Consider the following 26,938-nt stretch of genomic DNA (forward strand, 5'->3'; position numbering starts at 1 on the left):
GGGAGATCTTGTCTTGTTTAGAGTAGTTGTTGTCGTACTAGTTTACGGTCGTCGACTTTTAAGTCTTTACCAAAACCGTATGAGATAATTCATAGCAAAATATCAGAAAAAAAAAAGTTCGTTGGGAGGGATATATTGTTATGTAGGCTTCCAAACTGAATGTCACAATTTTTTTCAAAAAACAACAACAACAAAAAACACATTTCATAAAGCTTGGATTACATCTCTTATGTAAGTAAATAAGTTACCTTTATTGTTTCAAACTTTCATTTGAAAGTTAATCTTTAAATCAAAACTTCGGAAATCAAATGTAATTTCATTAAGTCAGAATATAGCTTATTGTAATCGAACTGCTAACATACTAAATTCAACGTACGAATAACAAGAATGAGTAATTTTGTATGCATTTGTAAATTATAGTTACATCCGCGTTTTTGGCTTCTCTTACTGTTATTAGTTAATTATGATGTATCTTCTGAATATGCTGTTCCTCTCTTTGTATTCTGATTTAAGTTTTATAAGATTTTTTTATTATTTAATTTATAATTTAGAGAACTGGTTTGAAGGATATTAAATCAGTGTTCAAAACATTGTCTTTTTTTGTTGTTAAGACATAGCTTTGTATTATTTTGTGTTTTAAATGTTTGGAATTTACTGTTTTATCAGTATTTGTAAATGTTACTGAAGCAGTGACTGTTGTATATACATAAGAATGTGTAGTACACTCTCTCAAGGGATTGGCATGTTACCTTTTTATTGTGTGTGTAATATTATTAAATCAATCTACTTCTACATTATTTTATAAATTATATTGTATTTTATGCAGGGGTGAAATTTTTCTGATAATCATCAGTTCTCAATATCATGACCTATTTTAGTAATTCTGTAATGTCAGTCATCATGATAGCAATTGAAAGTGTCATCTGACTGTGTGACTTGTAGAATTGTTCAACAGTGAGATTATGTGTATAATTTTTCTTAGTAAACTATGTTGTAAATTACATGTATAAGCAAAATCCTGTACTGCATGTAGATATCAATTATAACACTTTTTTTTGTTGAAAATTTCACCTCTGATATCATGCTTTTGTTTTCTCCAACTCTGTTCATTGCTCTAGGGTTCTAGTCTTGGCCAACACTTCAGTATACATCCATATGGTGTTATGAAGGTAGAGAAAAGTGTATTGAAATGCTTTTAGATTTTCCTGGTGCTACTATATTAGAAGTAAGCTATGAACGATATGCTTTTTAATGAAGTAATGTAATGATAAGCAAATGTTATCTAGTGCTTCATTCTTTTTTATAATAATTTTATATTTGTAAGTTTTTGTGTGTGTTTGGAAAAAACCTTTGGTTTAGTTTATTTTTGGAAGCAAGGGATGCATTTTGAAAGTTCAGAATTGTACCTGATATAATATACATCTTGGTAATGGTTCAAGTTCAGAATTGTACCTGATATAATACACATTTTGGTAAAACAGCTTTAAATCATAACTTGAAATGGAATTAATATCTTAAGTTCAGGAGATTCAATGTGTTTAACACAGGGTATGTATGTACCTGAAGTTGTTGGAAAGAAAATGTATATTCCATGAAATTTGCAAAATAAAGAAGGGAGATACATATATGTACAATCACCGTATTATTGATTTCAGTTATAAAGTGTATTATTACAATCTACAGTATGCAGTATACATCATGGAGTGAATAAGTTTCTTTTTTTCTGAATGCTAATATGTACCCAAGACGTGTAATTACAGCGAACCAGAGCTTTGTTTTAATATTATTTAATAAACAGTAATATAAACTAACTTGAAAAGAACAAATCGTTTTTACTTTTTATCCACTTTTAGTTTTCAAGTGACAAAAAGGCATGGGGTATGACCTTAGAAGATTTCATGGGGCAGTAGATGAAGAACTTATCTGCCCCATTTGTTCTGGAGTTCTTGAGGAACCACTACAGGTAATACTGCATGTTCCAAAAAAATCATGGTATTATGTATTTTATTTCAAAATTATCAACTATTAATTTTACCCTACATTTGCTGATTTCAGGACAATTTGTGGTAGAGAAGAATAAATACCAGATGCAAAATACAGGGATATTGAAACTTTAAATTTGCATTTCAGTGGTCATACAAATATAATATAAAAACTGAATAATAGATGAAAGTATATTTGTTCTGTACATAAAATTTGCAATTCAACTTGTGACATAGACCTCATCAGTTTGAAGGTGTATCTTGTAACACACATTTTTTGTGTACAATGTAATTGTATGTTTAACATTACATTTACTACATTTCATTTAGATGTACACAGTAAATTTGGAATTATAGTCAACAGCCCTTCTCCGACACAAGGATGTTTATTGGACTGACTCAGTGCTCATTGAGTTAAGACATATTTTCAATGAACATAAGTTGGCAGTTGTTTTTTGTTCCTATTAAAGTAATATTATGAGCCTACTCTCATCAAAAGCAACTAAAAGAAAGAAATTTGAGTGTAGTAACAATCTTTTTGAGACCTGCAAAATCAGTACTATAATTAAAGTCTGCAGGTGGATTAGTTACAAGAATTAACCATGACTTTGAAGAGACATCTGGCAGGCATACAAAGAAATATGCTATCTGGACATTCAGGAATGTGATTGGTTAGAGTAGGGTAAATGGTTGGGTGCCATTATTAGGCAACTTTGAATTTTACAGCTTAAGTATTAATCAAGAAATATTGGATTATAATTGGGCTTATATGGTACATATCATCAAAATAAACATCTGGTTAAATTGAAACTAACAGTGCACAGTATATTATCCAATAAAATAACTTAGTTCATAACTACTAGAGAAAAGAAAGATCTCTGAATCCAGGCTTTCACAATTTGAACTGTTGTTTGTACTTCAATCTTTGTATTACACAATCAAATATATCATGCATAGGGAGCTTACTGAAACCCAAAACAAATATGAAAATGAATCAAATCCCTCTTGGTTCTTCTAAGTTCCAGAGAAAACAATTACAAATCTAAAAAGGAATCATCTGCTTATGTTTCAACGTTTTTAAACTGTATTAATTCTAGGAGCACTTCTTTACACATACCGTCACGTTGATATCCTTGTTGCAAGAGGACTAAATGATGTTTCACCATCATGATGGGTGTAAGGAATAAGTTTGTCAGCACTACATGAGTTTAAAAGGGAGAGTAAGGATTTCCCATAAAAGTAATGGTTGGGTTTAAATGTTCACTTTTCTGCAGGATGGGTGTCAAAGAACAGCTTTGAAGAACTAAATGGCCCCATGTTGTCCATAAATTAAAGTATGTTATAGCTCTCATCTAAGGTTTAAAATCCTCTAAAATAAGTCATAGACCTGTATTTGATCTTTCTTTATTACAGGTAAAAATTAAACTAAAGGTTTTAAGTTGTTTTCCACAATATGATCCATAAGTCATTATCTTTCTCAACAAAGTAATGCATTTATTTATCACACCAGAAGCTGTTTCCAAAACAGGATGTGTATTCTATTTTGTAAGTACATTACCTAACACTTCTCATTAATGATCTTACAGCCTTTCACATTCTGGCTAACAACTGTGTAACAACTTTTTGTAAGAATCTCTGAGAAACAGAATTTTTATTTATCTACCAAGTTGATTTGTGATTGTAAACCAACAAAATATGATAGATGTTTAAACATAAGACATTCATTGTGTACTTGTGTTACTGGATGGGGTTACCCAGTGTGTTATGTACCTTATCATAAGAAGTCCAGGTAGCAATTAAGTAAAGGTTATGAAAACTTTGGAAATGTGAGGCTTTTCTAGGCCACACTTATGAGTTAGTAAATTATATAGAGGTTTATGTGATAACTGTTTTTGTGTGAAGTTTAGATTGAGCATAAACATGCTACATGATTTTAGAAACTTTTATATTACACTAATAGAACCTAAAGAATGAAATTAGTTCTCAGGTAGACGTATATAAATTAGGTAGGGTGTTCGATTGTTATACCAGAGCACAATTTATTATTCTACCTTGGAGTTTTTACCCTGGTTTTATTTGTTTCTTTTTTGTGTGCAACTTGGTTTTATAAGTTAAAACTGTTTTCACAACAGTTGTGAAGTGCAATGTTCCACAATAAATCTAGAGTTTGCCCAGAAATATTTAAGTTTTCTTTTGTGTAAGATAATGTGATTAAGTTTCTCTTCTTGAAGAAACAATATAAGAGTCTGGACACACTATTTTAATTAACAGGCACAAGTTTTATTTTAACAATAAACAGAAAAACTGTGCATGTACATACACTGGTATGGTCGGCCCTTTCTTCTCTCTAGCAAGTGTTCATACTTATAGCTTTCCCTTTCTCAAGATTGAATGCTGCAACACCAAACACTGAAAATCTTCCAGTATGAAAACAAGTAGGTTCTGCCTGCAGATCATATAGAGGAAAACTGAGCTAAGAAAGCGTACTTGAACTCACAATGTTATTCTGCTTTCTTTTTTGTGTGGACTGTGCCATTGTGTGACCCATGTTTCCAGACACTATTGTTTGTTTGTTTTTAATTCATTTTTAAAGTAAATATCAGAATCGACCAAAAAGAATATATATCAATTTCAACTTATTTAACCCTGGTTCAATATGTCATAGAACTATATCTATATGCAGAAAATGCCACCTATATCATGAGTACAAAAGGTAAAGAAGCTAGAACAAGGTAAGGCTAGCAACCCTCAATCACATGTTGCCACTGACTGTATCAAACCTAAATAATAATTGGTTTGAAAAAAATTCTGTGTCACTAGAAAAGGTAGGGATCCAATTATAAGCATGCACCTCAGACTTCTCTCTCTCTCTCTCTCATGTTTGTCCTCAAACTGATAGTTAAAGTTGACTTTCAAACTAATATTTTTAACCTCACAAAATGATCTGGAACTATATTAACTTTATTCTTAAAATCACTTACACATAATACAGACAACACAAAAACTCTAACCCGATCACAATGGGTCATGAATCAAAGGCCATGTCATCATGGTTGTTGACTCTCATTGAAAATTTTATTAAACTACTGTTTTGTGAATTTATTTCAGTAAATTTGATATGAAACTGTAGATTATAATTCAAAGTTTTATACCATGTGTTATTTAATTATTTGATTAGAAAGTAAATATATAAAAAAATCACCTAAACATCGGTTTTTGTGTGTCACGTATGTTGAATGCAGCACTTGTTCTAATTAGATGTTTGTGATGTTAGTATACAAAATCTGTGATTCTGTATGAATTAGGAACTCAAATTACCAATATTTATAGGTTAGAATATAAAATAAAAACCTGTTCTTTCCTATTTGCTAAGTTATTATTAAATGCAGTGGCCTCACCTTCCTCTTTTTATTTTTGGAAATTTTCTTTATATGTACTTCCATATATGATGCAAATAAACAACAGAAAGCTAAGAATGTCACCTTAGTCATATTTTTCAGCCATTTTAAAATATAATGGTGTCTTTACATATGAATTCTTTTCAGTATCAAGTTCTTGTATGTGTTATCCTTCATTTCTTTTTGTTATAATTGATTTCAATTTTTTGTGATTGGTTCATTTGCTTTATTCTGCTTAGAGCATTTATGAAGGACTCCACATAATGTTTCTAGCATGCACATTCTACTATATGCATATTTGTGTGTATGTATGCCACCATTACTCTATGTTAAGCACTCTAGTATTTTATAATGCTTGCTAGGTGCTGTATGACCAACTTTGGTTACTTAGCTGTTTTCTGCTGAAGAAACTTGCAGTAGTGTCATCTATGTAGCATCAGATTCACTTCATTTTTGTTTCAGGCTTTTTGATTTAATTCTTAGTAAAATGTACAAGGAAAGGAAGCTTTTGAATTAAGTTTTTTTACTAAGATTAAACTTTACACTATCATAACCATCATCCATCACACTCAGAGATGGTTGAGTTTCTTATTTACTAGATTTGGAGTACCTCCCACAAATATCAAGGTTAGATCCAATGGGCATTGAGTGTTACATTACAGAGTTGTCACTGCTTTACTAGACCCTTGGAGTGATTTGCGTGAAACCTTGAACAGTATTTCACATCAAAAAATATTCTGTGGCTTGGAAAGGAAGAGTTAAATAGTCATCCAACTATATGTCTGTTCTACCTGTAAAAATCAAGCAGCAACCGTAATACCTGCAAAATATGTTACATTACTACTTGGGGTACAAAGATTATTACACTTTTTCAGTCAGCAGTCTTTTAACTACCTAACTGCCCTAGCTGCTATTATTGACCAGTCAAGATGCTGACCTTGGCTATTCGGCTACCAATTGGAACTGGCAACAGCTTCTATTTTCATCAACCCTTCCTCTTCAAAGACTACCAGATAGGTGCCTGCTGCCTTATCACTGTCAGATGGGCTTTAGTGTCTTGAGACAGCATTTTCACCTTTCTCTGACCTCTTGATCACCTCACCTCAGACTCTTGACCACAAGGGCTCATCTGTGATATATAGATGCAGTTTATCAATGTGATCCATGTGCTCTTATTTGCCTTGCTTCTGCGGTATTTTGTACATTAGGGGACCAACTTATCAGAGTACCAGGCACAGACCAGTCAATTGATTTTCCACTTGCTTCCTATTGGTGCCACATGCCATAACCATATCCAGTCACTGTGTTGGAATGTCAGACCTTCACCATTTGATCGTAACACTACTTCTGTCACTGCATTGCCTTTCATTAGCTACTATGCAAGCTTATGTGTCATCAACATCTCTTTGTAAATAACTCTGTTTAAGTGTAAATTTACAGTATTTTTAATTAATGTGTTGTCTTTTATTGGTTAATGTAATAGAAAGGTTGTAAAGTAGGGTTGAACAGTTGATCAATGTGCAGTGCCTCTTAAGTAAATATAAGTGGTGTATACAACTTAACAAGCAAGGATTTAATTTCTTTAGATCACATTTTATTTACTAAATATAACTGTTTGTGATATTATTCATTAAATTGAATTACTGTAATGACAGTAAAACAATTTTACTTTCAGTGGTTGTGTATTAGGTATGAAAAGTTATACTTCTAATGTTTTAAGATACTTTCAGACCTGACATGTAATCATGTGAGAACCACTATTCCTTTCAAATTATACTGTTTCTAACCTTTTTCACATGATACACAAGTTGGTTATTAATGTTACTGATATGTCAGTGTGAAATATCATATTGTAAAAAACTTGCAGATTTATTAATTAAAAAGTTTAAACAACTAGATATTTTGTATACGGAGCATGTATGTAAAGGCTTAAGAAAAAATTATTTCAAAATATTAATACATAGTTATTATGTAGGCTGAAAAAAAACATTTAATTTTGTTGGAGTAATTAATATTAAGAAATGCATTATTTCTTTGCAAATTAATTTATATTCTGCTATTTTCATTTGCTAGGCACCTCAGTGTGAACATGCTTTCTGTAGAACCTGTATTCATGAGTGGCTTACTCGACAACAGATGTGCCCCGTTGATCGAACCCCTATTACAACACTGCAACTCAAGTGTGTGCCTCGTATTCTTCGGAATCTGTTGTCTCGACTACTTATTTCCTGTGATAACTCTTCTTTTGGTTGTACTGCAGTAGTGAAGCTTGACAGGCTTGCATCACATCTAGAAGGATGTGAGCATAACCCAAGAAGGCCTGTACAATGTGAACAAGGATGTGGATTAGTTGTTCCCATGGATGAGCTGAAGGTATGTCCAGGAGAATATGTTAACCAGAAACAAAACAACACATGTTTATCAGTAGATGTAACAGATTTTAACAATTCTTTATCTAGTAATTCATTTTTGTTATTTTGTATTTCTATTTTTCCTTGGTTTTAACTTCACCAAGACAATTCATCTTTATTGTTCTGTATTCCTACCCTTGCTTGTTTTTAACTTCACTTAGACAATTCATCTTTATTGTTTTGTATTCTTGCACTTGCTTGTTTTTACTTTCACCTAGACAACTCATCTTTATTGTTCTGTATTTCTACACTTTCTTGTTTTAATTTCATCTAGACAACTTATCTTTATTGTTCTGTATTCCCACACTTTCTTGTTTTGAATTTCACCTAGACAATTCATCTTTATTGTTTTGTATTCCTACACTTGTTTGTTTTGAACTTCAAGACAATTCATCTTTATCGTTCTGTTTTCCTACACTTGCTTGTTTTTAATTTCACCTAGACAACTCATCTTTGTTTTGTATTCCCACACTTGCTTGTTTTAAATTTCACCTAGACAATTTATCTTTATTGTTTTGTATTCTTACACTTGCTTGTTTTTCAGGTAGTATTTATCACAAGTTTCATTTTTGTAGTTTTGTACTCTTTCTTCTCTTTAAGAGCTGTTGTGAAATGGTAGGATTCTACAGATACACTGTTATACAGCAGTGTCTTGTTTTGTTTTTTTATCTGAAGGTTTGAAAAATTGTCTAGAAGTTAAGGGGGAAGGAAATGCATGATACTTATATATCACAGATAAAATGGTTGAAATAAGGATTAAAGATATAACTTGAAATCCTATGCACTCAGGTATTGTATTGCACTTTAACCCTTTCCCAGGTGGTCATGGGTCAAAGACCAAATTATTGCATTTGTTGACTGGAATTTGAAATGTTATTGAACCACTCTTTTATGAATTTATGTCAGTACATTTGGAATCAAATTGTAGATTACTATTCAAAACTTTAATATTATATATAAGTTAATTTAAAAATAAATATTAAAATATAGATTTTAGTGAGTCATGTGGAATGTTGAATGCAGCACTGGTTAAAATTAGATGTGCTATATCAAAATACCAAGTATATAGTTTCATACAAATTAAGAAATCAAATTACTAATATTATCAAGCTAGAATATAAAATACGAACCTCACATCTTTTTATTTTGCTGAGATATGGATTATGTACTGAATTGGAATGATGGTCCTGTTCACCTCTTTCCATTTTTGAAAATGGAATCTTATGTACACTTACTTCAATATATGAAGTGAACAACCAATTGACAACTTAGAATGACCCTTTAGTTGTTTCTCATCCATTTTAATCTGTGAAAAAGCTACCCTATTCTTTACAATGAAGTTTTCAAGAAGGTAAGTTGTGTCACAAGTCCGTTTGATGTTTCATATTTTTTAAAAACTAAATATATCTTTGTTACTAAGCTCAATAAATTAGTGTAATTCTTTGGTATCAATGTTGTTATTTATGATTTTTTTGGTTATTCAACTGTGTATATATATAAAACCTAAAAAAAAATTTTGATTTATCTCTACATGCAAAATTTTAAAAGGCTTAGCAACCTATGTCCAGCAGCAACCAGGCACAAAAGTTGTTGAGAGAAGAGATAATTGTCTGCTTTACTTGATTTTGTTCTATGTTTAAAGAAAAATAAGTTTCATAATTTATTTCTAAATGGTAATAATCTGTATACATATATATAATGTATAATAATTGAAATGTGACTGTATATTACAAAATACTAGTCCATTAAAACACAGCCAAAACAGGGAAGACTAAAGGTTAGTTTTATCTTATTAGGTGCGTAAAATGAGCCGTGTGTGCACTGCACCAGTGCAAGTTAAGTAATGTTAACTAGGATTGACTGGAAGGGTTAAGATAATAAAAAATAATAAATGTAGATATAAATATACAGCAGTATGAGTCTTAAGTTACTCAGACTAAAAATTTGTATTTTAATATGTGGTCATTCTGGCACAAAAAAGCATAATTTTTATTTCCTAGTTTTTTGTTATGGTTATGAGGTTGGTCAAGTGGCAGACTACACATAGTTAAGAGTATAGAAAATAACAAAATATAAAGTTTTACTGAAAACAAATACTGGAAATGTAATTAGGAGGTTTTATAGATTACACATGCAATATGTGAGATTTTTGGGACAATAATAGTTTTTTAATTATAACATGAAATCACCTTACTCTCAGATTAGTAACAAAACAGACTCTATTTTCACAAACAAATCTTTAGTAAAAATATTTCATTAAAAATTTTATTTTTTTTGTACACTAAGTACTTGTAATCTTCACTAAAAGCCTGCCAAATTTTGTGAAGATACAGATGCTGTATAAGAAGTTAGTGTAAATTCTTAATGTGTGAATGTGTAGATGAACTCGTATATTATACTGAGCTCATTATGAAAGGGTTAAGCTACTAATCTTAAATATTTTATAATTTTTTGTTTCTTAAAATAAATGACTTTGTTTTGTAAAAAATTCTTTGACCTTTTGTTACAAGAATTAGCTGTTTTATGGGGTGTGTTATTATTTTTGTCAGTTTTGTTTTTTAGTTAGCAGCACATAGTTTGATAGCAGGTGGGTTCAGTTAAACATATTGATATTCTAAGCTATTGTAGGAAAGTATTTTGAAACAATTTATACCATGATACACTTATTAGTCTTATACTAATTAATTAGTAGTAGTTTTAAGCTTATGTAATTTATTGCACTTTGCTAAGAGTATATGACAAATAGTAGATTTTTTTATATTGCTGATATAGGATCACAACTGTATCAAAGAACTTCGAGCTCTGGTGGAAAGTCAACAACAGAAAATGAAACAGTTTCAACAGGAGCTAAGTGAACAAAAAAGAGAGATTAACATGCTCAAGGTGGGATCTGTTCTTAACTTGTTAAATTTCTACAGTCATGAATTTGTTTGCCAGAATCTTGGGAAACACATTTAGAGCATATAGCATTCATAGAATGTTAAACTGCTAGGAGTTTATTGAAATTTTCTTGATTTGGGTGGTAACAGTTTTCTAAATTAACTGTCCTTACTAGGACAGTTGTTTGTACTTAAAAGAAAAAGAAAAACTTTCAAAACATAAGATTCCACAATTAAATTAATTTATATTAATGCTGAAAATTAGACTAATTTCTAAATTATGCAACATTGTAAAATAAAACAATATTGAAATAAGATTTTTATTAGCCTTCAGTTAACTTTGTATTTATTAATCTATCCTTAAAATTTAGAGTTTACTGTATAGATACTAATGGTTGTTTTGATAATTACAATATATATGGTTGATCATAATCCAATGTTTAACATAGGTTTTGTGGTTAACATACTATTACTTAATAAAAAGTAACTCTTTCTTTTTGGGCCATTATTATGTTATAAGAATGTTTGTAAATCCATTTTGTTCAATTATAGTAGCTCATGAGTTGGTGGTGTTGACTGCCTGCTTTCACTTGTTTATCACATCAAAATTAGAGATGGCTATTACAGATAACCGAGTAACTTTATGTACAATTCAAAAATGAAAACACAGTATCCAACAAATTATAGAAACTAGTAAAATAATACTTTGAACAATAATTTAGTATTAGAGCTTCCAAAGAATACAACTTGTGTTCATTGAAGAGAAACCTCCATTTGAAACTTAATTTTTCCTTCTATTTTTGTGAAGATTTTGGTGAAAGTTAACTGTATATTGTAAAATAATGTTTCTTTAGAAGATGTAACTAGTATTATAATAGTCAATATATAACAGTCTAAAATGAACATGCCACTACTATCAGGGTTCAACAATAAAAACGAGATTTATTCAACAATAACAATAGTTAAGAATAAATTCAGTGCTTACTGAAACACAGTTATTAAATGTGTGCCTGGCCAGGACTTAACACTAATGTTAATGAACAGTATATGATAAATATCAATATTATTTCAAATAATTGGATCAGGAAAAAAAACCAGAAAGAAAAAAAACCTGATTGTAAAAAATAGAGAAACAAATACATTTTAATCTTAATAACAATTTCAAATGATAAACAAAAATATTTCACTAACTATTTCATGACCACGGCCAGTCTCTCTCAAAAGTATAGGAAAATGATCACTGCCTGGTGGATAATTGTCAACCCTCCATGAAAAATGGGAGAATGATGAAGGGGAGCAAACTGAGAGATCAATAGCAGTAAAGGACTGACTAGGTGCATGAAAATAAGTAGAAGAACCAGTATTGAAAAGAGAAAGATTGTGATCAAAGAGCATACGCTCTACAGAGCGACCCTCCCATTAATAACAGCACTTTCCAAGAGGGATGATGTCCATTAAAGTCCCCCAGGAGTAGAAAGGGAGACGGCAACTGTTCAACGAGAGCATTAAGGTCTGATTGATCATATGTCTCTCCAGGGGACAGGTAGAGAGAACAAACACTGATGGTATGGCCCAAGAAAACACGGATGGCTACGGCCTCCAAGGATGTGTTGAGTGACAAAGACAGGGTGGGCACATGCTGATCAACCAACATTGCCACCCCTCCATGTACTCGTCCATCACACAGCCTGTTGTTTCTGTACAGAGAAAACTGCCGAATGGTGACTGTATCAGCAAGTTTTATAAATGTTTCTTGTAAGGAAAGACATACTGGATGGTAGGAAGTAATCAGTGTTTTGATATCATTCAGATTAGAATGGAAACCTCGATAGTTCCATTGTATCAAGGTGGCCATTTTTAATGACAGGTAGGCAAAGTGGCTGAAAAACCCTTCTGTTTATGACCACGTCTTTTTTCCTTACTGTCCTTAGTTGGAGGAGGTTGATCAACCTCCATGGATCCTGTCCTGGGTCGATTGGGCAGGTCTTTGTTATTGGAAGGGGATTCCAGTGACTGAGGATACAAACGAATGATTGTTTTGCCTCTTGGGGTGGGAGAAAAAGATGTAACAGAAGAAATGCCTGTATTTGAAACTGAAGGATGTGGATCTTGAGGTTTGTTGGAATGTATGGGAGAAACAGAGATGGGTGTGGAAGTCGATTCATCAACCTTTTTAACCATGGAGGTCAAAAGGCTTTTCATTTGTTTTGAAAACAATTCTCTTGGAAGCACAGAGAGATCTGTCTGCACAGTATTTATTCACTGAGTAAGTACACTCATATGATCATAAATTTAAACAGTCTTGTGTGACATTTATAGTATCTGTATGTCACCACTAGGAAAGCTGTTGCCAGTTTCATCACACATTCATATTTACTCAAAATACAAATGATAGCTAGAAGATGACTCTACATTTCCATACAACTAAACATTTATAGGTAAACTAAATGATAGAAGGAAGTAATAAATGAATGGTAAACACAATCATAACCATTAAAAAACAAAATCGATATCTCACAATTATGTACTGGAAGAGTGAAAGTCATGTTTATCCTAGTTGGAATGTTTAATGTTTATGTGAATGCAGTCATGATGAGGTTAGTGCACTTAAAAATAAATTGTCTAAAAATTTCAGAATCCAATCAAAATAGGACAAGAAAACTGAAGTTGAAGGGGTAATAAGAAAAAGATAATTTTATTTGTCCTAGATAATTCAGCAATTGAAAGACTTTGATATGAGTAATCAGACCTCAGCCAACAAAAGTCATAAAAAATAATAGAAGAATACATAGTTTCTACCAGATGTTCAGTGTTCTAGGTTTCATAAACGTTTTAAATGCTATTCTTATAATGCAAATCAAGGTGAAAATAGAACAACTGAATAAAAGTAGTTTTCCTTTGGGAAGACTTTATCAACACCAAAATGATATTTTTGAAGCCTCCTTGTGTTTCTTGAAGCAAGAATTTGGAGTCTGAACACATTCAAACTTTTATATGAAAAATTGTTCCAGTAGACTCTCTTGTTCAACATGAACACCAAAATATGGCAATTTCTGTAGGGTCTTCTCTTGGTTAAATTATTGTTTGAGTGTAAATGTTATGGTTCCATCTCATTTTGTTTAATGCTTTTTTCAAAACTTTTTAATTCAGTGTCACATCATCATTAGATTTTTGGTCTCAAAACAGTATAGTCTATGTTATATAGCTGCAGATTTTGTGGCTTTGGTGAGACATTTTTTAGGTTGTTTTTCACATAAGTGTCCTTGTGTGGTTTTATTGTAAGCTGAAGTATTAACGATTGTGTTTAACATAAAGTAAAAGGTTGTGTCAGTAAGGTAAATGTGATGATTAGAAATTATGCTTGTGTTTTCTTATGCTGTCTTAAAGCTGTAGTTTCTTCTGGGTATATATGGTCTTGTTACAGAAAGGGTAGATGTGTTTAGTCAGGGAGAATATCTTGTTGTGAGTAGGTGACAGGATTAGTTCATGTACTTATTCGTTATCCTTATCAGGTTTTGTTGAACTTTCTCAGGAAGTTTAATTCATTTGTGATCTGTTAAAATGGATATATTCTGTTAGTGTACTTGATAAATGAGTGACTAGTTTATAATATATCACACTTAATTTGGCTTAAGTAAAAAGTGTATTTAATTTTATTATAATCACTGTTGGGATAATCAACTTAGGTTAATCACTAAAAGAACAATCAATAATAAATCAGTTCAGAAGAGTCCATTCTCATCATGTTACTAATATCCTACATCTTGCATACTAACATCCTATATCTTGCATACTAGTGTGCATGTAAATATTACTATTTTTTTTTAATTAAATTTTGACAGTAAAAACAGAAAATTAATAACTGAAAGTTATTTTAAATTTAACTTCATATTGCTTTGTGTTCTGTTTATGAAGGCATTGTTTCACTTGGCAATAAATACAAATGAACAGAACTTTTTTTTTTATCAAACTCTAGATGTTTCAAGTTAATTTTTTTTTACTTTCCATTGAAAAAGTAATTTTAAGAATACTCATGCTGTATTAATAATAATTTTATAAATTTATTGAAAGAGAAAGGTTATTTTTAATGCTATAATTTACCTTGAAAGTTATAGAAGTGCAATGGTTTAGAATTGCAGTGTGTTTACCATTGTGTTGAAGCCTTAAGAGATCAGTAAAGGCAGAATGATCTCACATTCTCTACTAGTCTATATTCTCATAAAATCAGAAAATTTAATAAATGGCTGAAGAAAGTAAAGGGAAGTTTTGTTCCCCTGTATTTATTTGATGTAAACCATGCTGCTTGGTCGTGTCAGTTATTTATTTGATGTAAACCATGCTGCTTGGTCGTGTCAGTTATTTATTTGATGTAAACCATGCTGCTTGGTCGTGTCAGTTATTTATTTGATGTAAACCATGCTGCTTGGTTGTGTCAGTTATTTATTTGATGTAAACCATGCTGCTTGGTCGTGTCAGTTATTTATTTGATGTAAACCATGCTGCTTGGTTGTGTCAGTTATTTATTTGATGTAAACCATGCTGCTTGGTCGTGTCAGTTATTTATTTGATGTAAACCATGCTGCTTGGTCGTGTCAGTTATTTATTTGATGTAAACCATGCTGCTTGGTCGTGTCAGTTATTTATTTGATGTAAACTGTGCTGCTTGGTCGTGTCAGTTATTTATTTGATGTAAACTATGCTGCTTGGTCGTGTCAGTTATTTATTTGATGTAAACTATGCTGCTTGGTCGTGTCAGTTATTTATTTGATGTAAACCATGCTGCTTGGTCGTGTCAGTTATTTATTTGATGTAAACTATGCTGCTTGGTCGTGTCAGTTATTTATTTGATGTAAACTATGCTGCTTGATCGTGTCAGTTATTTATTTGATGTAAACCATGCTGCTTGGTTGTGTCAGTTATTTATTTGATGTAAACCATGCTGCTTGGTTGTGTCAGTTATTTATTTGATGTAAACTATGCTGCTTGGTCGTGTCAGTTATTTATTTGATGTAAACCATGCTGCTTGGTCATGTCAGTTTTTTATTTGATGTAAACTATGCTGCTTGGTCGTGTCAGTTATTTATTTGATGTAAACCATGCTGCTTGGTCGTGTCAGTTATTTATTTGATGTAAACCATGCTGCTTGGTCGTGTCAGTTATTTATTTGATGTAAACTATGCTGCTTGGTCGTGTCAGTTATTTATTTGATGTAAACCATGCTGCTTGGTCGCGTGTCAGTTATTTATTTGATGTAAACCATGCTGCTTGGTTATGTCAGTTATTTATTTGATGTAAACCATGCTGCTTGGTTGTGTCAGTTATTTATTTGATGTAAACTATGCTGCTTGGTCGTGTCAGTTATTTATTTGATGTAAACCATGCTGCTTGGTCGTGTCAGTTATTTATTTGATGTAAACCATGCTGCTTGGTCATGTCAGTTATTTATTTGATGTAAACCATGCTGCTTGGTTGTGTCAGTTATTTATTTGATGTAAACTATGCTGCTTGGTCGTGTCAGTTATTTATTTGATGTAAACCATGCTGCTTGGTCGTGTCAGTTATTTATTTGATGTAAACCATGCTGCTTGGTCGTGTCAGTTATTTATTTGATGTAAACTATGCTGCTTGGTCGTGTCAGTTATTTATTTGATGTAAACCATGCTGCTTGGTCATGTCAGTTATTTATTTGATGTAAACCATGCTGCTTGGTTGTGTCAGTTATTTATTTGATGTAAACCATGCTGCTTGGTCGTGTCAGTTATTTATTTGATGTAAACTATGCTGCTTGGTCGTGTCAGTTATTTATTTGATGTAAACCATGCTGCTTGGTCGTGTCAGTTATTTATTTGATGTAAACCATGCTGCTTGGTTATGTCAGTTATTTATTTGATGTAAACTATGCTGCTTGGTCGTGTCAGTTATTTATTTGATGTAAACTATGCTGCTTGGTCGTGTAAGTTATTTATTTGATGTAAACTATGCTGCTTGGTCGTGTCAGTTATTTATTTGATGTAAACCATGCTGCTTGGTTGTGTCAGTTATTTATTTGATGTAAACTATGCTGCTTGGTCGTGTCAGTTATTTATTTGATGTAAACCATGCTGCTTGGTCGTGTCAGTTATTTATTTGATGTAAACCATGCTGCTTGGTCATGTCAGTTATTTATTTGATGTAAACCATGCTGCTTGGTTGTGTCAGTTATTTATTTGATGTAAACTATGCTGCTTGGTGGGTGTCAGTTATTTATTTGATGTAAACCATGCTGCTTGGTCGTGTCAGTTATTTATTTGATGTAAACCATGCTGCTTGGTCGTGTCAGTTATTTATTTGATGTAAACCATGCTGCTTGATCGTGTCAGTTATTTATTTGATGTAAACTATGCTGCTTGGTTGTGTCAGTTATTTATTTGATGTAAACCATGCTGCTTGGTCGTGTCAGTTATTTATTTGATGTAAACTATGCTGCTTGGTTATGTCAGTTATTTATTTGATGTAAACCATGCTGCTTGGTCGTGTCAGTTATTTATTTGATGTAAACCATGCTGCTTGGTCGTGTCAGTTATTTATTTGATGTAAACTATGCTGCTTGGTCGTGTCAGTTATTTATTTGATGTAAACCATGCTGCTTGGTTATGTCAGTTATTTATTTGATGTAAACCATGCTGCTTGGTCGTGTCAGTTATTTATTTGATGTAAACCATGCTGCTTGGTCGTGTCAGTTATTTATTTGATGTAAACCATGCTGCTTGGTCGTGTCAGTTATTTATTTGATGTAAACTATGCTGCTTGGTCGTGTCAGTTATTTATTTGATGTAAACCATGCTGCTTGGTCGTGTCAGTTATTTATTTGATGTAAACCATGCTGCTTGGTTGTGTCAGTTATTTATTTGATGTAAACCATGCTGCTTGGTCGTGTCAGCTATTTATTTGATGTAAACCATGCTGCTTGGTTGTGTCAGTTATTTATTTGATGTAAACCATGCTGCTTGGTTGTGTCAGTTATTTATTTGATGTAAACCATGCTGCTTGGTCGTGTGAGTTATTTATTTGATGTAAACCATGCTGCTTGGTTGTGTCAGTTATTTATTTGATGTAAACCATGCTGCTTGGTCGTGTCAGCTATTTATTTGATGTAAACCATGCTGCTTGGTTGTGTCAGTTATTTATTTGATGTAAACCATGCTGCTTGGTCGTGTCAGTTATTTATTTGATGTAAACCATGCTGCTTGGTTGTGCCAATTATTTTACAGGAGGTGTAAGTTTTTTATTACTAAATGTACAGACTGCATTTTGGTTTGGGTTTAATACTGTTTCCCAAATGACAGTATTCATTGTCATTGATGTTTGTTTTTTTGAATTTCGCACAAAGCTACTCGAGGGCTATCTGTGCTAGCCGCCCCAAATTTAGTAGTGTAAGACTAGAGGGATGGCAGCTAGTCATCACCACCCACTGCCAACTCTTGGACTACTCTTTTACCAATAAATAGTGGGATTGCTCGTTACATTATAATGCCCCCACAGCTGAAAGGACGAGCATGTTATGGCACGACGGGGATGCGAACCTGCGACCCTCAGATTACGAGTCGCACGCCTTAACACGCTTGGCCATGCTGGGCCATTGTCATTGACATTATGGCTGTATGATGGAGGTTTTGCCATGACGGTTTTCTTGGAACATGGACATGACAACATTCATTGATAAGTCTGTTAAAAATAAATGGCATTGGCAGTGGTGGGAAGAAAGAGACTCTTCAGAATGGCTCGTGTGCACAGTTGGTAGAGAAAACTGATATCTTTTGACAGTATTAATATCTTGTTTGTAATAGCTGTTTGAATTATAGAAGTGATGGCAATAAGGTCCTTCGTAATGATCATGTGGAAGGTAAACAGTACATCAGACTATACTCAGTATGTTTAAGTGACCAAGCACTTACAGGTGTCATGCCAACTACTTGGAGGATAACCATAAGAGATCATGAGGCAGACCTTAAGTTATTAGTGTGTGTTTGTTAGTGAACACTGTCATTTGTCATGGTTCCTGATCTAATTTGTTTTGGAGGACAAGGAAGCACTTGATAAGCTGCACATGTCAAGGAAGTGTAGAATATATACAAATACATGTGGACTGGGTAAACACTTTAAAAACAGTTATGTAGCACTTTTTAAAATATGTAGACGAATCCACTAAATGTTTAGTGAATAAGATGATAAATTCAGGTTTGTTTCTAGATGTAATGGACAGGAAAGAAGCAACCAATCTTCTAGCTTTTGCAAAACAAAGAATATGCTCAGCTGTCAGTATCCATAAATAGAAATCTTATGAATACATATTTACAAAATGTATAGATGAATATGGAAATAATATATTTGTTATAAGATTTTTTTTAAATTAGTTTTTTATTTTAATTAAAAACATTCATGAATACCTTTGCCAGGTAATGTCTAAGAATATTACTGTATTAATGTCCATAGTTTAATACTGACGTTAATTCAGTAATTTTTTTACTGCAAAGCAGTGTTAGAGTTAGGCATGCTACTTTTAGCATTTAGTTTTGTAACCTCAGTTTCCTTACATCACAGGTACTTACTAATAACAAAATTAGTGTGATTTTTTTGAGTTGGATAAAGAAAACATTTTACTCTAACTATAAGTGTACAGTAAGTATATGTCACACTGCTTTTTTAGTAAGATAAACACTATTTATTTTATGCAAAATGTTCTGTCTGGAGACAAAAACTGAAAGAATGAATAACGTTCAATTATTTAAAACTATTTAGACTGCAATAATATGATATAATGATCTGTTAGTGTAACGAACTATAACTCTCATATACCTAATCTGTAACAGATTGAGCAGAATTGAAGTCCAACTTAGTGGGTGAGAAAGACAAATTGGAATATATTCAGCTGTTAGAAAAAACTTAAGCTTAAAATTTAGCTTCCCAGTGGAACAACATTATATTTGTAGACTTACAACTCTACAAATCAGGTTTTATTATCCAAGGTAGACAGAGCACGGAAAGCTCTCTGTGTAGTTTTGTAGTTAACTACAAATAAAGTCCCTCAGTCTCAGACATACGACATAAAAATTGGATTTCAATACTTGTGGTGAAAAGATCATAGATGAATCATTACGTAGCTCTGTGCTCAACAACTGAACCAAACTTAACATTTTATGGCAAATACAGTGGTAGAGGAAAAAAACCACATGTTCTGGTGAACCTGTCAGTCATATTTCTTGAACTGTTATCTGTTGTACTGAACATTCTTAGACATTTTGTTCTCTTTTGTGAGTCATTTATTCTATGATCACTTATACCAGTATCACTTAAATATTTTTATTTCCTTCAGGAACATATACATTCCTTCAGGTTATCCAGTCCTTCTGTCCCAGGTCTTATGGAATCTTTTGAACTTGATGAAATCTCCCGGTAGGTGCAACAAACGTTAGGTTTTCTTCTTTGTTTTATGTTTAAGCAAGTGTAATTCCTGTAATAGAATCTTATTTTATGACGTCTTGTTCTAGAAAGTAAAAAATTATTTTGACTACTTGAGTGGGCAAGCAGCTTATACGTTAGTGGGTTAAAAAAAAAAAGACAGTTTTTATGTGATTGTGAGTGTTTTTTGTCTTAGATTACCTGGAATTAATCATGTTTTTATCACTTGCAGTTAAACAGTGGGTTTTATTTATGGATTTGTTGTGATGTGAATAAACCAATGACATAAATCCTTTAGAACATTTATGTTTTGGAAATATTTCAAATGTATGTATGAAATACATGATAGGGCTGTATTTATTAAAGACATACATGTTAGGACTGTATTTATGTACAAAATACATGTTAGGACCGTATTCATGTACGAAATGCATATTAGGACCATATTCATGTACAAACTGCATGTTAGGACCGTATTCATGTACGAAATGCATGTTAGGACTGCATTAGTGTACAAAATGCACGTTAGGGCCGCATTCATGTACGAAATGCACGTTAGGACCGTATTCATGTACGAAATGCAAGCTAGGACCGTATTCATGTACGAAATGCATGCTAGGACTGTATTCATGTACGAAATGCATGTTAGGACTGTATTCATGTACGAAATGCATGTTAGGACTGTATTCATGTACGAAATGCATGTTAGGACCGTATTCATGTACAAAATGCATGTTAGGACCATATTCATGTACAAAATGCATGTTAGGACCATATTCATGTACAAAATGCATGTTGGGACTGTATTCATGTACGAAATGCATGTTAGGACTGTATTCATGTACAAAATGCATGTTAGGACTGTATTTTAAACTTTAATTAACGTTCTTTACTTTAGATGGTCCAGCTCTCTCCAGAGAGCTAGAGTTACATGGTGGGGAGGAATGATTTCAACACCCGATATTGTATTGCAGGCGATGGTGAAGAGGGCACTGAGTGAAAGTGGCTGTCCACAACGTATAATCAATGACCTCATGGAAAATGCTCATGAACGGAGATGGCCCCCAGGGCTCAGTACCTTGGAGACACGACAGACAAATCGTAGACAGTATGAAAACTACGTCTGTAAACGAATCCCTGGAAAACAGGCTGTTGTCGTGATGACATGTGATAACAGCCACATGAATGCAGATATGCTTCTTAACCCTGGGCTAGTCATGATTTTTGCTCATGGAATAGAATGATGTTGAACCCCTGTTTTTTCTGCACATAATTTTATATCAATTCTAGTCCACAGTTGGGTATCCTTTTATCATTTTGATATTCAGAACTTGTTTGTGATCCTGGCATTACATTGTTTTCGGCTGTTTTTTAAAAATAAGTTTCTCTTCTACTTGGGCTGATATTTACCTTCTGAATATTCTAAAAACAAGGGAAGAAAGAAATCTTTTGATGACATATTTGTACTCATTAATACTGGTAAGCTTAAAAAACATTTTAGGAACAGGAGATGTAAAATGTTAACTTTTAACAAGTATATAGGAAGTTATAAAGTGATTGTATTACAAATTGCTAATTAATGGGTCATCATTGGCTGCTGTGATTCAATTATAAATCAGTATTTTAAAAATGATTATTTGTTTTAACTATGATACATTTTCATGGTAAGGTCTACTAGATTATAAACATGTATATGTGTGTATGCATATTATGGGAGAGGAGATCAATGAGCGAGTTAAACAACTGAAGAATTCAATTGTTTTTACAAAAAATTTACAATTATCCAAGTTATTAAAGATAACTGACAGTTTTGGAAGGTGTTAATGACAAAACACTAGAAACAAGCAACAGTGCTTCACTGTATAATATTCACGTTTCTAATTGAGCAATTGAATGGTCTTGTCAATAATTTCTTCATGCTACAGAAGCAAAACAAAGGAAAGGGTGTGACAAAAGTTAGAAGTCCATGTTAACATTCCCAGGATGTTGAAGCTTTGCTAAAGAAAACCTTGAAAATGGCTATACATATATATTATTTATATATGTATATATCTTTTTATATGTGAATGTTATAAATTAAAACTGTAGGATAGGTAATTATGTAATGGTCTTTGCGAAACCAATTTTGAGCTCTGCTGTGCTTGCTGGTTTGTTTTTTTAACAGTTTTGTAAGAATGTGGATTAGAATTGTTGTGTAGAAAAATCAGGGAATGATTATTTTGACTGTTAAAAACTTATCTTTGTATTCAGTGTACAAGGTAGAAGGATCCTACCTATGAAGAATTGGTCATGTGGAATGTGTCATTCACCCACTACTCTTTAGGCTTAGTTTAGTGTGCAGTGAAGGGTGACTTTGACTGTTAAAAACTAGTTATGAAGAAAACGTTTTTTTTTTCTGCTACTCTTTAGGCTTAAAGTACAATGAAAGGTGATCTTGACAGTGAGGAACTTGCGTGAAAAGTTTTGTTGTACACCTGTTAATATTTAGGCTTAGCATGCAGGGAAGGGTGATCTCGACTATGAAGAACCTGTTAATGAGGAAAACATTTACCTGCTCTTCTTTAGGCTTAATGTGCAGAAGACAATTATCCTGACTGTGAAAAACTTGTCATGTGGAAAACATTATTATTGTTCAACTGCTACTATTTAGGCTTAGTGCCTTGTAACTTTGTTTTACAAAAGCCATTGTAATATATTTCGAAAACATTTTCTACAGTCGTTTTGTTAAATATATGAAGATGTGTCCTAATATCTTGGCTTGTCACTTCTCAGCTTATATTGGTAAAATATTTTAAATATTGTCTGTCTGTATCTGATGTATTCAATTTTATTTCTTATTTATAATATATACTTGAAATACCTGTACTTTTAAAAATACATTATAACTTGTATGAAAGTAAAGTTTTTTTGCATTTTGCAATTTAACACTTGTCACAGTGCTAATACTCATGTTAATTTAGTTGTAACATAGATAGTTTCATGTTGTATGGAGTTTCTCAAAACAACAAAAAGCTATATTGATTGGAAGATTATGCAAACTGTAATGAAAAAAAAAAGCCCATAATTCAACTGCTTAAGGACAAGAATACAATTGTTTTAGAACTGAACTTGTTACTCTTTAGTACAAGTCAGAGTGAATATAGATAGTGTTGTAATTTATATATCTTAACATGTTGACTGGAAAAGTTATTGGTTGTAATTCATGGAAAATCTTTATGAATATGAACAGGAACTTGCAGAAGGGCAGGAAAGTAATACTTAATAAAGTCTTTAAAATCTCAGTATGAACCACTTTTTGTTTTTGTGTGTGATTGAAGGCTATGTGGGATAGGATTTGTTTCAATCATTTTTTTAAGTTTTGCCCATTGGTGGTTAAAATTATCCAAGAGGTTTATGAGTATCGTACGTGTTGAAAAGAGTAACTTAGACTTTCAGTGGTCCTACATTTCCATTTGTCTAGGATATATAGTTTAAAAATAATTATGAAAATAAAACACAAAGATTTTGTATGTGTGTAAAAAAGCAAAAAAAAAAATGATCTCTGATATTTCTTGTCTCATGGGTCCAAAGAAACATTTTGATGAAGAGTCTTCAGAAGTAGTGGTTTGCATTATGTGATATGTTAAAACTAGAAAATATATATTGGAGAACTGGTTATTGTGTTGACATTCTCTACATCCTGTGATATGGTGAAAAAAATATAAAAGTAGTGGTGTTGAAAATGTTGAAATTTGTCTTATCCTGTGTAATATAAATATTAAGAAAGATTGAGAAACTTGTGAATGTGTTTTGCAGTAATATAAGATTATATATTAGCCATTTTGTACGGTCAGCATTTGTAGTGTCTTACACTCCCTTTTTCTTTGTTTTTTTAAATGAGTAAAGGATATGTTTTACTCTGATATGCAGAGGATATAAAAGTTAAAATATATTAGTATTGAGAAATGAACTGTTTTTGCATTATAACTTTAGTACCTCTAAAATGAATCATTTGTAAAGATTTCCACTTGGGAAAACCATTTTCATGACACAAAATATAACTAAAAATGTAAGAGAAATTATGAAATGTAAACATTACTACAAGGTTTAAGAAAAGCATCCCAAAACTAAAAAAAAAAAAAACCAACAACCCTCATATCTCATGAGTGTATACAAAATAACACAATTTTACACCTGGATAACCAAAGTTATCCCAAAGCAATAAGCAAGAAATGCATGTTGTCACTGAGATTAAAAACAGGAATCTTCTAAGTCTAGTATTTGAAACTAACAGTATAACTGCTGTGAAATGGATACCTCCATGTTGAATTCTTTAATTGACTTTAAATTCCTTTAATTTGCTAACATATTTTACATTTGATGGAAGTGTGTTGTAGTTCTATTATGATTCTTGAGTTTTTATTTTTCAAGAACTGTTTAATTTACCAAAACATGTTTGTTTCATAATCGTGTGAGTTGTTCAACATCTCCAAATCACACTTGTGTAAAATATGTCATCATAATGTAGCTTGCTTTTTTGCTTGAAGCTGTGATAACATTTGTAATGTTATACATCTTATTAATAAAATCTGCCTGGTTTCCAGCAAGGACAAGTGAGAGATATTTTGAAATTGTTTTCATATCTTAACTGTCTGTATCCAGTGTAGCTCAGTTACTTTAACTAGGTTTTAATCAGATATTTTAGTTGTGAGAATTTGTAATAAACTGCCTTAAATACTACATTTTGGGTGAAGAAGTGAAAGTTTTAATGATTGTTTTAGTAATTATGAGTATAGTTGAGTATAAGGCAAGAGATATTAACTGTGTAACTACTTATGAAAGCACATTGACTGATGTGGCAAATTAACATTTTAATGAGATATAGTATTCATATTGTCTCAGGAGCACATTGTTATGAACAATCTCATTAACATTGTACACTTCTTTTCATTATATTGTAATAGATAGAGAGTCCTTATACAGGGTGTTTGGAAAGTCACTGTGCACTTATATATTTATTAACAGAATTGTTTCAATATAGAATACAGGAGGTAAATATGAATGACAATTATAAACAATGTTGAAAGTGAACCCTGTTGGCATCAATACAGGCTTGGATCCTTCTTATTTTGCTTCTAAACACTGCTATTAGTTGCTGGCTTGAAATAGACTCAATGAATGCTGTTATTGCTGCTTTCAAATCTGCACAGTAACTTTCCAAACACCCTGTATTACATTATTATGCTAGATCTCAGCAGCAGTCATGAAGATAGTAGGAGCAGCAGTTAGGATAGCAGTAGGGGCAGTAATTAATATACACTAGATTATAGCATTTGTGATGGTAGTAGGAAGAGTAGTTAAGATACACTAGACTGCAGCAGTTAGGAGAGTAGTAGGTAGCTTGCTGACAGTAAATCCAGGTCTCAGGGGCAGAAGAGCCAATGGCCCCTAGAAAAGGACAGTCAACCATTGTAACACTTTTTTTAATTCTATTAATAACAAGAAACAGCTCATTACTTTCTCCTTGCAACTCATAATTTTAAATAGAAAAGTTTGTATTCCATCCACTCAGGTTCCTCAATAATTTGCCCTTTTTGCTGCATTTTAAAATGCCTGATTTTTACTTGTGTTTCTTTGCTTATGTTTACAAATAAAGTTACACAATGGGTTATCTGTGGTTTGCTCACCACAAATATTAAAACTCGAATTTAAGAAGGTAAGTCCACAAGCTTACCCCTCAGGGGCTTTTACCTGCGATTGCATTAGAGGATTTTCTAGCTGAATAAAAGGCAGCATCAGAAGGCATGATAGTGAACGCCTCACCAGTGAAAGTGGGTTTTCTCGGGGTACTCCCGTTTCCCCCCACAGCAAAAGTTCTGTTTCATAGGATCTATAGATCCCAGCCCTGAAAAGAGGTACGTCATTTTGATTTCTAAATTTTAAATTAGTATCCAAATTTTGAATATCCAAAATTTTTAAGTGTTCAATAGCTAATACATATAAGTCATGAGACCTAATCATGTCGGCGCACTGTGTTTGCATCTCTCGGCTCTCTCCAAGACAAGACAACATCCTTAAACAATGATTTGTGGGTGTTCTGTTGAACCTCATCCTCATCTTTCTTCGTCGTCTTTCTAGCCGGCAGGATCTCTTCTCAGCTCTTCCTGATGCCCCTCAATTAAATTCAACACATTATCAACTTCTAGGTCATTCGAGACCATCGCGTTGTACGAATAACTAACATCCCACTCCTGACCATATCTCTCGCTCCGTAATCAGGTAATTAATTTATTCTTGCCTTGTGTGGGGTGAAGAGAAACAGCAGTTTCTGACCGCCCCTGGTTATTTTTCGTTCATAATGAACGAAATCATAATTTAACCAAAATTCCTACCATGACCTAAGTCCGTGATAGTGAACCATGTTTAACGTTATAGGTTGTGATAGTGAACCATGTTTAGCGTTATGTATCATATATATGCTGTTCTTTGTGGTATTCTTTCAGTTAGTAAATGATGTTGTTGCTTATATTTCTATAGAACGTATGCTTATGTCATTATAGATTTCTTAATGTACATTCTGTGTACTTACATTAACGTAATCTTCCAGAAAGCACAATTTTCTTGCTATAACTCCTTCTCCAGTGGCAATCTTCCGACTTACAACGATGAAAACCGGGTTTCAATACCTGTAGTGAGCAGAGCACAGAGAACCCATTGCGTAGCTTTGCGTTCATCTTTAAACAAGGGTTAAAATATCGTCAGAATATTAATATTTTTATGTTTGGTGAATGTGTCAATAATTAACCGAAATTGCACTTAAAGAGAAACATGGTGTTTAAAATGTTCAAAAC

At 32.5% G+C, this 26,938-nt stretch overlaps 1 protein-coding gene across 2 annotated transcripts; it reads left to right on the plus strand.

Annotated features, from left to right (window-relative positions):
• Positions 1 to 24,705, plus strand: LOC143255994 (E3 ubiquitin-protein ligase NRDP1-like). Of its 2 annotated transcripts, XM_076512511.1 has the most exons (7): positions 8 to 231; positions 1,119 to 1,225; positions 1,854 to 1,963; positions 7,454 to 7,753; positions 10,564 to 10,674; positions 20,023 to 20,102; positions 21,007 to 24,705. In XM_076512511.1, the coding sequence occupies exons 3-7, from the start codon at positions 1,874 to 1,876 to the stop codon at positions 21,350 to 21,352; spliced, it is 927 nt and encodes a 308-aa protein (XP_076368626.1). In that variant the 5' UTR covers positions 8 to 231; positions 1,119 to 1,225; positions 1,854 to 1,873; the 3' UTR covers positions 21,353 to 24,705. The 2 variants fall into 2 exon arrangements, with proteins under 2 accessions (XP_076368627.1, XP_076368626.1); XM_076512512.1 differs by lacking the exon at positions 1,119 to 1,225 and having other exon boundaries at positions 1 to 231.
• Positions 24,706 to 26,938: the final 2,233 nt, after the last annotated feature.

This window comes from Tachypleus tridentatus, chromosome 7 (genome assembly GCF_004210375.1).
Source record: "Tachypleus tridentatus isolate NWPU-2018 chromosome 7, ASM421037v1, whole genome shotgun sequence".
NCBI classification, from domain to species: Eukaryota; Metazoa; Arthropoda; class Merostomata; order Xiphosura; family Limulidae; genus Tachypleus; species Tachypleus tridentatus.